The 12,092-nt window shown below is 46.5% G+C and overlaps 2 protein-coding genes across 5 annotated transcripts in view; one reads left to right on the top strand and one right to left on the bottom strand.

Moving 5' to 3' along the window:
- ATL3 (atlastin GTPase 3) overlaps window positions 1-3,791 on the bottom strand; it is a 51,481-nt gene extending 47,690 nt beyond the window's left edge. Inside the window, exon 1 of one of the 2 annotated variants that reach the window (XM_080817236.1) lies at window positions 3,693-3,791. In XM_080817236.1, coding sequence (XP_080673362.1) covers window positions 3,693-3,786 — 94 coding nt within the window. In that variant the 5' untranslated portion in view covers window positions 3,787-3,791. Of the gene's footprint in view, window positions 1-3,328; window positions 3,407-3,692 lie in introns of those variants that run through there. The other variant, XM_080817237.1, reaches the window with a different exon arrangement.
- Window positions 3,792-11,389: 7,598 nt separating this feature from the next.
- Window positions 11,390-12,092, top strand: part of RTN3 (reticulon 3) — a 68,462-nt gene continuing 67,759 nt past the window's right edge. Inside the window, exon 1 of one of the 3 annotated variants that reach the window (XM_080817315.1) lies at window positions 11,390-11,797. In XM_080817315.1, coding sequence (XP_080673441.1) covers window positions 11,659-11,797 — 139 coding nt within the window. In that variant the 5' untranslated portion in view covers window positions 11,390-11,658. The remainder of the gene's footprint in view (window positions 11,798-12,092) is intronic. The other 2 variants (XM_080817317.1, XM_080817316.1) reach the window with 2 other exon arrangements.

Genomic DNA, 12,092 nt, shown 5'->3' with positions numbered 1-12,092 from the left:
CATTTCACTGAGTTGAGTGTATGACTCAGGGCAAAGTTATGACGAGTTTTCCACTCTCCTTTTGAAACACATTTACTAAAGGGCAAGAGGAACACACCCAAAACCAGAAGCACACCATCTCATGCCTTGTTCTTGCTGGCAGTCTTTAAAGTCCCTAACTCAGGCAAGGCCAGCGAGAACGCATCATCATGTATGACGGTAAGCCCTCAGCCAACTCAAACTGCTGGGTGTGGTTCCATTTTGCTGATGGTTGGGAGTGCTTTTATACAGTCTATTTTGTCTTAAGGCAGTAAGTATGTCGGTAGATACACGTACGTTTTTAAAACTGTTTCAATGAAAGTACTACCTATACCCAACAGAAGAGAGTATCAGGGAAAATTTACATTGGAATCAATTAAAGGGTTTAAGAGGAAACTTTTTCTCAATTCATCTGTCGCAACGAATCTTTATACTTTAGCACAGAATGCTGAACAAAACCACATTTTGTCAATTTTGTAGTGGTTTATGGATTTATAAAGACCAATTATGACTAAACAGTACTTAAGATTAAGAAATGCAGGGCGCCTGGGTGGCTCAGTTAGTTGGGCCTTCAGCTCAGGTCATAATCCCAGACTTTCAGGATCGAGTCCTACATGGGGCTCCCAGCTCCTTGGGGAGTCTGCTTCTCCCTCTGACCTTCTCCTCTCTCATGCTCTCTCTCACTCATTCTCTCTCAAATAAATAAATAAAATCTTTAAAAAAAAATGCAGAGACTAGGTTAAATCTAAAAATGATGCCAGGCTATGCTATAGGAAAAAAAATTACTTTTTTAATAGAATGAGTTCAATATTCATCTTATTTGACTCTTCCCTAAAAATAAAAAATCACCAAAATCAGGGTGCCTGGGTGGCTCAGTTGGTTAAGCGTCTGCCTTTGGATCAGATCCTGACCTCAGGGCCCTGGGATGCAGCCCTGAAATGGCTCCCTGCTCACCAGGAGACTGCTTCCCCTTCTCCCTCTGCCCCTCCCCACTGCTTGTGTGCACAAGCATGCTTGTCCATGCTCTCTCTGTCTCTCTCTCAAATAAATAAATAAAATCTTTAAAAAAAAAAATCACCAAAATCCATTTGGTTACCTGAAAGTTTTGCGTTCCAGATGAATAAGGCTTTCTTAATTGTCAATATTTGACTTGGATTCCTTATGATTTCAAGACATAAAAAGTTAATCTTATTTTTTTTCACTGACTATACCAACAAAGTCTATTTCCTAACTTGTAATATGCTTTAGCTGTGAAATATATCAACAAGTTCTCTCAATATACATGCTAATAAAAAGCATCCTTTACAAATTTCCAAAGAGCATCAACTTCTCAACACACTAATATTATAAATCAAACTTCCTATTAAGTAAACAAATCAATTCAAATGTAAGCAACCACCTATAGGGAAATTTTATTCTATATTAGTATGCAAATTAGAATTACTCAAGGTTCTTTTTTTAACGTTGCCCGGCCCCACAATGAATTAAATCACAATCTGTGGGTCCCAAGCACTGTCAGGTTTAAAATACCACAGGTTATTCTAACCATGCAGCAGAATGCAGATCCAAAGGCCCAACTAAAGGTTTTTTTCTTTTAAATAAAAGCTTTCCCCTCCCTTTGATGTTTTTTAAAGAATATATTCCCAAAACCTCAAAGACAACTTGGGAAAATGCTTTAAAATTTAGATTAACTTTAAAATGCAGCTGTGTTATTTGAACAATTTCTCAGTTCACAAGGCCATAGAAACTTTAACAGGTACACCTAGTCATTATAGCAAATTCTACTTCTCAACAAGTTCACACAACCTGAGGTTCCCTATTTCACTGGAATCTTAATATGCAGCCAAACTGTTAAGTGACCTAGCACTGGGGATTGGGGGAGGTAGAGAGAATTTTGTATTAATTTATTGCTTCTTATAATTCTCTATTATCTCATTTTAAATTAGTGTGCATTTATCCTTTATTCTAAGACTTAGAAATCATAAAAATGAAAAACACTCGAGCTCCACCATAGAACACCAAGTTAACAAAGCCTATTCTAAATAACTTCTATTGAGTGAAAGTTACCGAAAGTATACTAGCACACGTATTTATCCTGTTGGCATTTTTCCTAATTTCACGGTTACTCCAATGAGAGAGTAAACGGTAGCTAATAAAACAACGTGCTGTACTACTGTTAATTCTTCATTACATAGAAATCTTTTTCATCCAAGCCTTTCCTTGACAGGTGGTAAAACAGAAACAGGGATTTCTAGACTGCAAGCTAGTTTCTATGGAAAGGGGGGGGAGCACTAATTTGAATTTTAGTTCACTGCACTACTGAACACGTGACGTGGATTAGACCCAGGTAGGTTTTGCTTCTCCAAAAGCAAGACAAAATGTGAAACTGCGTTTTTTCGTCCGTTACTTCTTTTCTCCCTTTCACAAATCATTCCACCCGGCTTCGTATTCAACTTTGAGAACTGAGATTTATTAAGATTCTTCAGTGTTTTCATTTTTTGCCTTTAGATCTCGCAAGTGAAACTTCTGGCGATTTCAATAGCACACACATAAAGCAAGAATAAAGCCAGGTAAAATGACAGGAGAAGTATCCCTCAATCTTTGATGACTTTCCACTTGGTTTTTCTTTTACCATTCTTTATGTCTTCAGGAAAGCAAGAGAACAACGTACGATCCCAAACGTACTAAAAGAACTTCCTAAAAAGCCATTAAGGCCGCATTCTTTTATCTCGTTTATGGAAAGAAGTGCGGGTTTAAAATCAACTCTCCTAATGCCTGGCAGCGCCTCGAGGTCGTTAGGATAAAAATAAAGCTTCCAACTCCAGGACACTTCGCAGCCGTCCAGCGCTTTGTCAAAGACAAAGTAAAGCATCCACCTTCCCGCTAGGACCGGGACCCCGGTTGCCAGCCCGCGAGCCTGCGGAGCGCCAGGCGGGAGGGAAGCCGCAGCCCCGGAGCGCGCGGCTCCGTCAGGGCGGGGCCGCAACTGCGGGGCGCCGCCCGCCCGCCCCCCGGCCCTAGAGCACCGCGGGCCTCCCCCTAGCGCTGGGCCCAAACGCCGGGCCCGACCGCCGACGGCTGCCGCTCCCACCGGGAGTCGAAGGAAGCGCCGCCCGCGCCCGGCCCGCCGGGCCTCGCTAGCAGCCCCCGGCCCCGAATTCGCTGGCCGAGGGTACCCCGGCGAGGGGCACAGGGTCCCAGTCCCGGGACGAGGAATGGGCGGCGGTGCGGGCGGACGTTCTCCTCGGAAGGAGTCGGGAGGGCGGCGGAGGGGTCACGGAGCGGGCCCGGGGAAAATTGGGCGCCTCACCTGCTCCTCCCGAGGCAGCCGCTACCGCTCGCTGAGGGGACAACATGGAGCCTCCGCCTTCAGCAGAAGCAGCAGGGGCGCGGAGAGGGGCGGGCTGAGTCGGGAACGAACCGGGCCCAGGAGGCGGGAAACGGGCGGGGCCTGGACTCTAGAAGAAACTGGGTAGAAGGAGGGGCAAGCAGAGCTTCGAGGGAACGAACACAGGGCGGGTCTACGAGGCCCGACAGACGGCGCTCCCCGCGACGGGCACTGGGCTTGCCGGAGCGGGGAGGGGGGTGGGGGGGCGAGAGGGGGAGGTGCACCCGGCCGAATCCCGCCACCGCCCGACGCGTACGCTAGAGCGCGCGAGCGGGCCGCGGGCTACCTGTGAGTGCGCCTTGGGTGCGATGGTCCGGTGGGAGTTGTAGTTCCACGCTCTCTGGGTGCCCCACCCGCGGGTCCCTATTCTGCGCACTCATCTGGGGCGGGGAGGAAGCGGAAGAAAGGGAAGGGGCTTGGCGCGTCTGTTCGACGACTGAACTACAACTCCCAGCAGGCCATCCGTGGAGGGGAGGGGCGGGCCGGCTCAGGCCGGGGATCGCCTGCCTGCCCCGCCGAGATCCTAGCCTTGAGACCCGCCCAGGGGCGGAGGACTTGGGATGACCGGCCGCTAACCCCCACCTGCCGCGTTTGACGGTTTCGGTGTCTAAGGACTAAAGAACCAAAAGGAGGCCTCAAACCTGGTGACGTGAGCGTCACTGGTTTTTGTTTTCTTTTTTTAATAACGATTTTGACTTCACAAGGAGAGGAGGACGTAACTTCATCATGTTTCACCCCATAATCGCATGCCTGGCCAAGCCTGCCAATACCACTTCAACAGCTAAGAACTTCCAATGAAACTCCTTCCACAGGCCCTGTCCAGCCTAAGCCATGGCCGTGTTTTGTAAACGTCAGGTTTACAGGGGCTTTCTTTAAAGGTACTTTTGCAAGCACACCGCACTTAAACTGTGTGTTAGGTCCATACAAAACAAGGTTCTCCGAAAATGATTTTATTCACACGTCACACGTGATTAAGAAGATGTCAGTTGTGAAGAATCTTGTTTGGGTTTGCTGGGGTAGGGGCGGTTATTGGAGATTAGTAGCTGGTGGATCTTACAGGAGGCTAAAGCATCTATCCCATCACCACCCCCTCTTGGCATCACCATGCCCTCATTCATTAGACAAATTATTATACTTTCTTCTGCCTCTAACTTTTTAAATTTTTGTTTGTTTGTTTGTTTTTAAGTAATCTCTACACCAGACCTGGGGCTTGAATTCACCACTAGGAAATCAAGAGCCGCATGCTCCTCTGACTGAGCCAGAAAAGTGCCCCACTTCTGCCTCTGCCTTAACTATTATAATCTACCCAGAACCTCCTTCCAGCTACCTTCAGGCCCTGTCAAGCCTTTGAGCTGTTTGTGGTTTTTTTGTTGTTGTTGTTTCTTCTTACTTCCCCAGTGATTAGGATGGAGATGAAGAGTGAGAGATAATTCTGCCTAATCTTATCTAAAGAAATCCTATTTTGATTTCTTTCACCCTGCCTTCCTATTTTCCCCCAAACTTGAGATTACTTGAATACCCGCCTCTAGGCTTGAGATTTAAGAGTCTTGATTAGATCTAGCCCACTCAGGCCGGCAAGAAACTAGCCAGTAGTGGTTATTGGGTTTTCACACTACATGTGCAGAAGGCAGGACCTACAGGATATGACACAAGTCCAGGCCATTATGTGGCATGCTCAGGAAGAGAGAGGGGCCAAAGGCCAATGTCTTGTCACAATTGCAACACACAGTGTAAGAATTTAAAATTGCACACACATCCCAGAATTCTCTAGCACCCTTCCCTGTCCAACTTCATTAGACTTCTTACCATCTGACTTATGTTTTATTTTTATTTATTTATTTGAGGGAGAGAGTATGAGTGGGCGTGGGCAGAGAGGCAGAAGGAAAAGCAGACTCCCCACTGAGAAAGGAGCCCCCTACAACCGCCAGGTGATGCGGTGCTTGATCCCAGGACCCTGGGATCATGATCTGAGCCGAAGGCAGACACTTAACTGGCAGAGCCACCCCAGGTACCCCAGACTTATGTTTTAAGTAAAACATAATCTTTTTGTTTCTCTTCCCACTAGAATAGGAATTTTGTCTGTTTACTTTGTTTACTGCTGTATCCACAGTGCTTCATACAATGCCAAGCAAATAATAGAAACTAATATTTATTGAACGGATGAGTAAAGAAGGGATATGCGACATTTAACACTGCTCACTCACTTTATTGCTCCCTTAATATAAGCCCCTAACTTTTGCTTTCGAACAAAATACCCTGCTCTATTTTAAGGGCTCCCAATAGAGATCCACTGAAATCCATCCTGTTGGGAAGTCACCAGCAAACACTGACAGACACAAATCTGTCTCAGTTAATTTCATCCAAGTCAGTGTGAGCACATCAGCCTTCCCCATACCTTGTAGAAGTTTTGGGGATTTAGAACACAGTCCAAATTATGGGTAGACTTTAGGATTAGTCACAGCTTAGAAAGCTACTCCTGTAAACGAGAACTACATTTTGTTGTTAGTGTTGTTTCCTTCTCGAATAACCAGGGTCATCAAAACAGGGGACATTCAAAATGCTAAATATTGATGACACTGATTACAGCCTGTCCTCAGCCATCTCACTCTGGATTGAGTCATGTATTATGATCAGAGCCTGAGCTTTCCTTGTGGTTTTCCAGAAGCAGGTGACATGTAGACATGTTTGAGTGGTTAAGACCGCGGTGTTCAGGGTCAGACTCACCTGAGCTTTGCATTTTGGCTTCAATACTTACTAGCTGTGCAAACTTGGGTGATTTATTTAAACTCTTTGAACTTACTACCTATTGCCAAATGATTTGAGTTGTTGGGGGTTAAATGAGATGTAAGTATTTGGCAATTATGACTGATGTATAGTTAGTGCTCAAAAACTGGTAATATTCATTCTGGAAAACCAAAACAAAGTCATAAGTATCCAAAACAATCAAGTATTTATGAAGCACAGAAATAACAAAATTGTTTTCTGCAGTGATATCCACCATGACTCAGGTCCCAAAGCTTTCCAAAAATAGCTTTCCAAAATTGTTATGTGCCAGGCATAGTGCTAGGCAGTATTGCTGATATGTGCATAAGACATATTCCTGTCCTCCAGAGATTCAGTCTTCTGGGGTAAACAGCCAAGTAAATAATAACTCACTGGGATTGTGCAGGGCCTCAGTTCAGCCTTTTCTCCTATCGCCTACTCGTAGGATCCATGTTTAAGCAACAGTCTGGGGCCTCAGAAGGGACAAACTGGACTACTGACATCCTTGGGCATCATTTAAAAAAAAAAAAAACTACTTTAGGGAAGAGGGGTAGAGGAAGTGGGGAGAGAATCCTCAAACTCCCTGCTAAGCGGAGAGCTCCACATGGGGACCCTGAGATTCCAGAACCCTGGGATCATGACCTGAGCCAAAATCAAGAGTCAGGTGCTTGGGGCTCCTGGGTGGCTCAGTCAGTTAGGCATATGCCTTCGGCTGAGGTCATGATCTTGGGGTCCTGGCATCAAGCCCAGCATCAGGTTCCCCACTCAGCAGAGAGCCTGCTTCTCCCTCTCCCTCTCCCTGCCACTCCCCCTGCTTGTGCTCATGCTCTCTCTCTCTCTGACAAATGAATAAATAAAATCTTTAAAAAAAAAAAGATGCTTAACTGACTGAGCCACCCAGGCAGCCCGACTATTTTCTTTTTATAAACTATGACACCAAGTAAATAGCTCATTCTATACACAAAACAAATACTTAAATATTTAATATACAAATATTTAAATGATGCCCAGCTGGGCACCTGGAGTCTTGGGGTCTGTGAGACCAAGTCCTGAGTCAAGTAAGGCTCCGCACCAGGCATGGAGCCTGCTCAAGATTCTCTCCCTCTCCCTTTGCCCCTTCCCTGCCTCTCTCTGAAAAACAAAAAAAGAAAGAAAGAAAAGAAAAATAGTCAATCCAAACTCACAGACTGTTATAAAGTTGGGTATCAGGCCCTCAACATGGAGGTAACACACTAAGACTGCAAGACCTACCAGCTCCTTCATTATTGTTCTTGTTAACAGCGTGTCTCTCTGCCTCTTCAAAAGGATACTAGAAAAGATCACTAGAATTTACTATTAAGGAAAGGAAGCAACATATCTAACTATGTATAGCATGTTATCATTTCTGTTAAAAAGAGTAAATGAGGGGGCACTTGGGTGGCTCAGTTGGTTAAGTGTCTGCCTTTGGCTCAAGTCATGATCCCAGGGTCCTGAGATCGAGACACGCATGGGGGAGGTGGGCTGGTGTCCCTGCTCAGCAGAGTCTGCTTCTCCCTCTGCCCCTCCCACCGCTCATGTTCTCTCTCTTGTTCTCTCTCAAATAAATAAATAAAATCTTTAAAAAATATTTTTAAAAAAGATGGGGCGCCTGGGTGGCTCAGTGGGTTAAAGCCGCTGCCTTCGGCTCAGGTCACGATCCCAGCGTCCTGGGATCGAGCCCCGCATCCGGCTCTCTGCTCAGCAGGGAGCCTGCTTCCTCCCTTCTCTCTCTGCCTGCCTCTCTGCCTACTTGTGATCTGTCTGTCAAATAAATAAACAAAATCTTTTAAAAAAATATTTTTAAAAAAGAGTGAATGAAGATAAAGATTTGTTATATTCACCTTCGCATTTGCCACAAAAAGCTCCTAATGGTACTTACCTATGTGTGTGCAGAGGGGGAGACTAGGAGCTGGAGAGGGGTTAATAACAGAAGAAAACTTTAAGGTATATATACACTCATCTATATGTGAATATGTATATACATATATATACACACACACATATTTATATAAATATATTTGAAGAGTTTTTTAATTAAAAAAATTTTTTTTCTAATAGTTAAGAAAAAGATGGGATAATGAGATGGCCCAGAAACTGAGGGGGGAAATTAGCTGTGTAAATACCAGTCCTATAAGGACAGGGGCAAGGAAGAAGAGGCCCAGCCCAGTGCCTCACCAGTAGAAATTGCTCCACAGCACTGAGAAGTTGCTATGCTCCAGTGAGCACTTTAAAAATCCCATCTGAGGGGCGCCTGGGTGGCTCAGTGGGTTAGGCCTCTGCCTTCAGCTCGGGTCGTGATCCCAGGGTCCTGGGATCGAGCCCTGCGTCTGGCTCTCTGCTCAGTGGGGGTCCTGCTTCCTTTCCTCTCTCTCTGCCTGCCTCTCTGCTTACTTGTGATCTCTGTCAAATAAAGAAATAAAAATTAAAAAAAAAAAATCCCATCTGAGCCCTTCCCTACCTGTAAACATTCAGTGAATCCCCATTAGCCCTAAAAGGAAGCCTCAAGGGAGACCTGGGTGGCTCGGTGGGTTAAGCCACTGTCTTCGGCTCAGGTCATGATCTCGGGGTCCTGGGATTGAGTCCCGCATCAGGCTCTCTGCTCGGCAGGGAGCCTGCTTCCCTCTCTCTCTCTCTGCCTACTTGTGATCTCTCTGTCAAATAAATAAATAAAATCTTTAAAGAAAAAAAAAAAAAAGGAAGCCTCAAGCAGCAGCTCTTTCTGCCCATGGGTCCTGTCCCCGTGCTTTAATAAAATCACCTTTTTGCCCAAAAAGAAAAAAAGAAAAAAAGGAAGCCTCAGTTCCTTAGTGCTATATTACCGCTTTTCCACACTCTGCCCCCAAGGCATCTTCCCCATTTTCTCTCCCTCTTGTTAGCCCTTGGCTCTAGCCAACCTGGGCTAACCACACCCAAAACACCTTACACAGGGTCACACTGCAGATCCTCCAGCCACCACAGATGGCTGCGCAGTCCATGTGTAGGTCTAAGGCAGCCCATGGAGGAGAGGGGCAAGAGGGGATCAAATCTAGGCCAAGTTCTGCTAAACAAGCCAGCATTGATTGAAGTGCATCATGGGTTGGGCTGGGAGAAAGGGGTGTTCTTCTGTGACTGGTCTGCCCAGAAGGAGGTCTTACTGTACACTTGCAAAAAAGCAGCCCCTGGCATTTGCTTCATACCAGTCTCCTCTGCCTATAGTGACCTCCTTACCATTCCAAACTCCCATCTGTCTTCGTGCTCCTTCATAAAACCTCCCTAAGCCACTACAACTCCATAGTGATTCCCTCTCCCTTTAAATTCATACAATTCACTTGCCATCTAAAACAGAACAACATAGCTTTGTGTTGCTGGGGGTTGTTTTGGTTGTTAAAATTTTTATTTTTATGTGAGTATATTTTAAGCCCCAACGAGCTTGTAAGCTCACTGAAGACAGGACAAACATTTTTTGGATTCCTCCAAATTTCCCAGGAGAGTGTCATTCACTCAGCATGTGACCAGTAAACATCTGTGGAACAAAACATACATACAAATAACATCTCAAGCAAGAGTCAGTCTCAGGGAAGTTTACTGGTATGGCAAGAGGGAGCAGGAAGGAAAGGCAGCTTCAGGAATTGGACCTAGCACAAGGCCTCTGATAAGAAATCTTAAGAGTATGAAAGGACCACCAAGACAACATCAGTGTCTTGATTTTTAGCTCTTTTCTTTGCTTCTAGTTACCATGAAAACAGGTTTCCTTTCCTAGGAGGGTCTTGAGACCCTCCTAGCAGTCACTGTCAGGGCTAGGGAGCAGCATCGTTAATTTCCTTATCCAGCTCCTAATAACATACATTTTTTAAGTTTTTGCATTTATTAGAATGGGTAGATAACTGGCTTGGTTATCAGATTGGCTTGTATTTCCCTTTGTCATCCAAAGGACAGATTGCTGCATTGTCAACGGATGCTGTAAGTGTCAGAGTAAGATATTTGCCACGAAGTTATTTTGGGAAATATCTTCTGTGCCTTTTTTTTTTCCCCCAGAGCCCTGCGATGGCTAGTTTTTTTCCTATCTGAGCTTTATCTGATCTTAAAAACTGTCAAGGGCAAATGTAATCCACTTCCTGTTCTAGAAGATTTCCACTGGCCAGATAGCTTTTTCTCTGGGTTGCTGCCTGGCTCACTACCTCCCCCTTCACTGCATCTCTGCCGATCTTGCCAAGGTCTGCCGATCTTGGAATTGCCCTTCAGGTCATTGATTGCTGCTTTAGCAATAATAAGGCTTACAGTTTTGATTGTGGTCATTTCCAGTTTATGTTCCCCTTTCTAAAAGAATTATACATATTCAGATATTTGAACCAGGCCTATAGAGAAGGCTTTCAATTTCACACTCCAACCAAAAACAAAAAACAAAAAAGAACAAAATTCAGTATAAGCTAGATATCCGGTTCAACTAAATTCTCTGCTAAGGACTACATCTACGCTATAAATAAAATTCAATTATGTGTATTTTGTGCCATATTCTCAATTTTTAATACCTCATTTTACCTTCCTCCATAACTGCAGCCAGGATGTTATCTCTTGGCTCTTCTTTTTCTCATTGGCTCAGCTATTTTTTTCTTCAAAATGTATCTTCTTTACCGGTTAGCCTATTTGGAGGAAAGGACAACCTTAAGACCCAAGATGGACCCCTCTTTGGGAACAGAAACAACCTAAGAATATGAAGCAGGTTCTGCGGCTGCATTGCAATGTGACTGGAATGAGTAATAGTTTTTCATTCTGTAGAGCATCTTGCTCCACCTACCAAATGGGAAACAGTGCCATCTCTGCCTCAGGGTGATATTACGACACATCCAGAAAAATGCGTAAGGCACCCTGCAGAGTGGGCCTATCCACATTGTGGTTTTCACTTTTCGTTGGCGTCACAGGCAGAAACGCAACAGACAATAGACATCTGCTCTGGAATTTATGGGAAAGACATACTCCAGGTAGTGGAAGCAAAAGAAACTAATATCGTTAAAACACATAATCCGCCGACCCCAAAACATTCACAAAAGACTTGTAAAGAGACACTAACCTGCAGGGCCCCCTCCCACTTTGGCCGCAGTGGTGGGCGGAACTTGGTACTTGGCCACGCCCCTTGCGTCTGGTTCCCGGAGGGGCGCGGCCCACCCCGGCCTCTCGCGCGGACGCAGCGTGAGGCCAGTTTTGCCCCTCCTTCCCCGCAGGAGCGCGGAGGGACAGTTCTTGCGCTTGCGCCCTGCGTCGCTGGGCGCCTAGGCGCGACCGCCGCCCGCCCGAGAGCCCTTTGTGCGCCTGCGCGCTCGCGTGCCCGCCCTCTCGCTGAGCTCGGCTGAGTCAGTCAGTCTGTTGGAGTCTGTCCTCGGAGCAGGAGGAGCGAAGGGACTTCTGAGAGCCAGCTGCTTGATTATTTTCTTTCCCCTCCCTCTCTCCCGCCCCGCATCTCTCTTCATCCCTTTCCTGCCCTTGCTCGCGCAGCCATGGCGGAGCCGTCGGCGGCCACTCAATCCCCGTCCGTCTCCTCGTCGTCCTCCGGGGCCGAACCCTCGGCGCCCGGTGGCGGGAGCCCTGGATCCTGCCCCGCCCTGGGGGCGAAGAGCTGCGGCTCCTCCTGTGCGGGTGAGGCGCGCCGGGGGAACCCCGCCCTCGAGGGGGTTGTTTTTGGGGACGGGGAAGGTAAATCACCCTCGCCTGCCAGTCTCAGTCCCCGGGAACGAGCGTCTGGAAAATGGGCTAAGGGGGAGGGGAGCGTAAGGTGGTGCAGGCGGTGAGGAAATAACGGGGTGTGAGGCAAACAGGTTGGGGGCGGGGAGATATTCTAGGGAGTGGGCGTTAACACCGAGGGAGGGCAGGTGGGGAAAAACACGAGTCCGGGGGAACCGTCCGCTGAACCGGGGTGATTTAGTGAAGGATT

This window comes from Martes martes (genome assembly GCF_963455335.1).
Source record: "Martes martes genome assembly, chromosome: 10".
In the NCBI taxonomy this organism is placed as follows: Eukaryota; Metazoa; Chordata; class Mammalia; order Carnivora; family Mustelidae; genus Martes; species Martes martes.
This window is presented reverse-complemented; position numbering and strand designations above follow the sequence as displayed.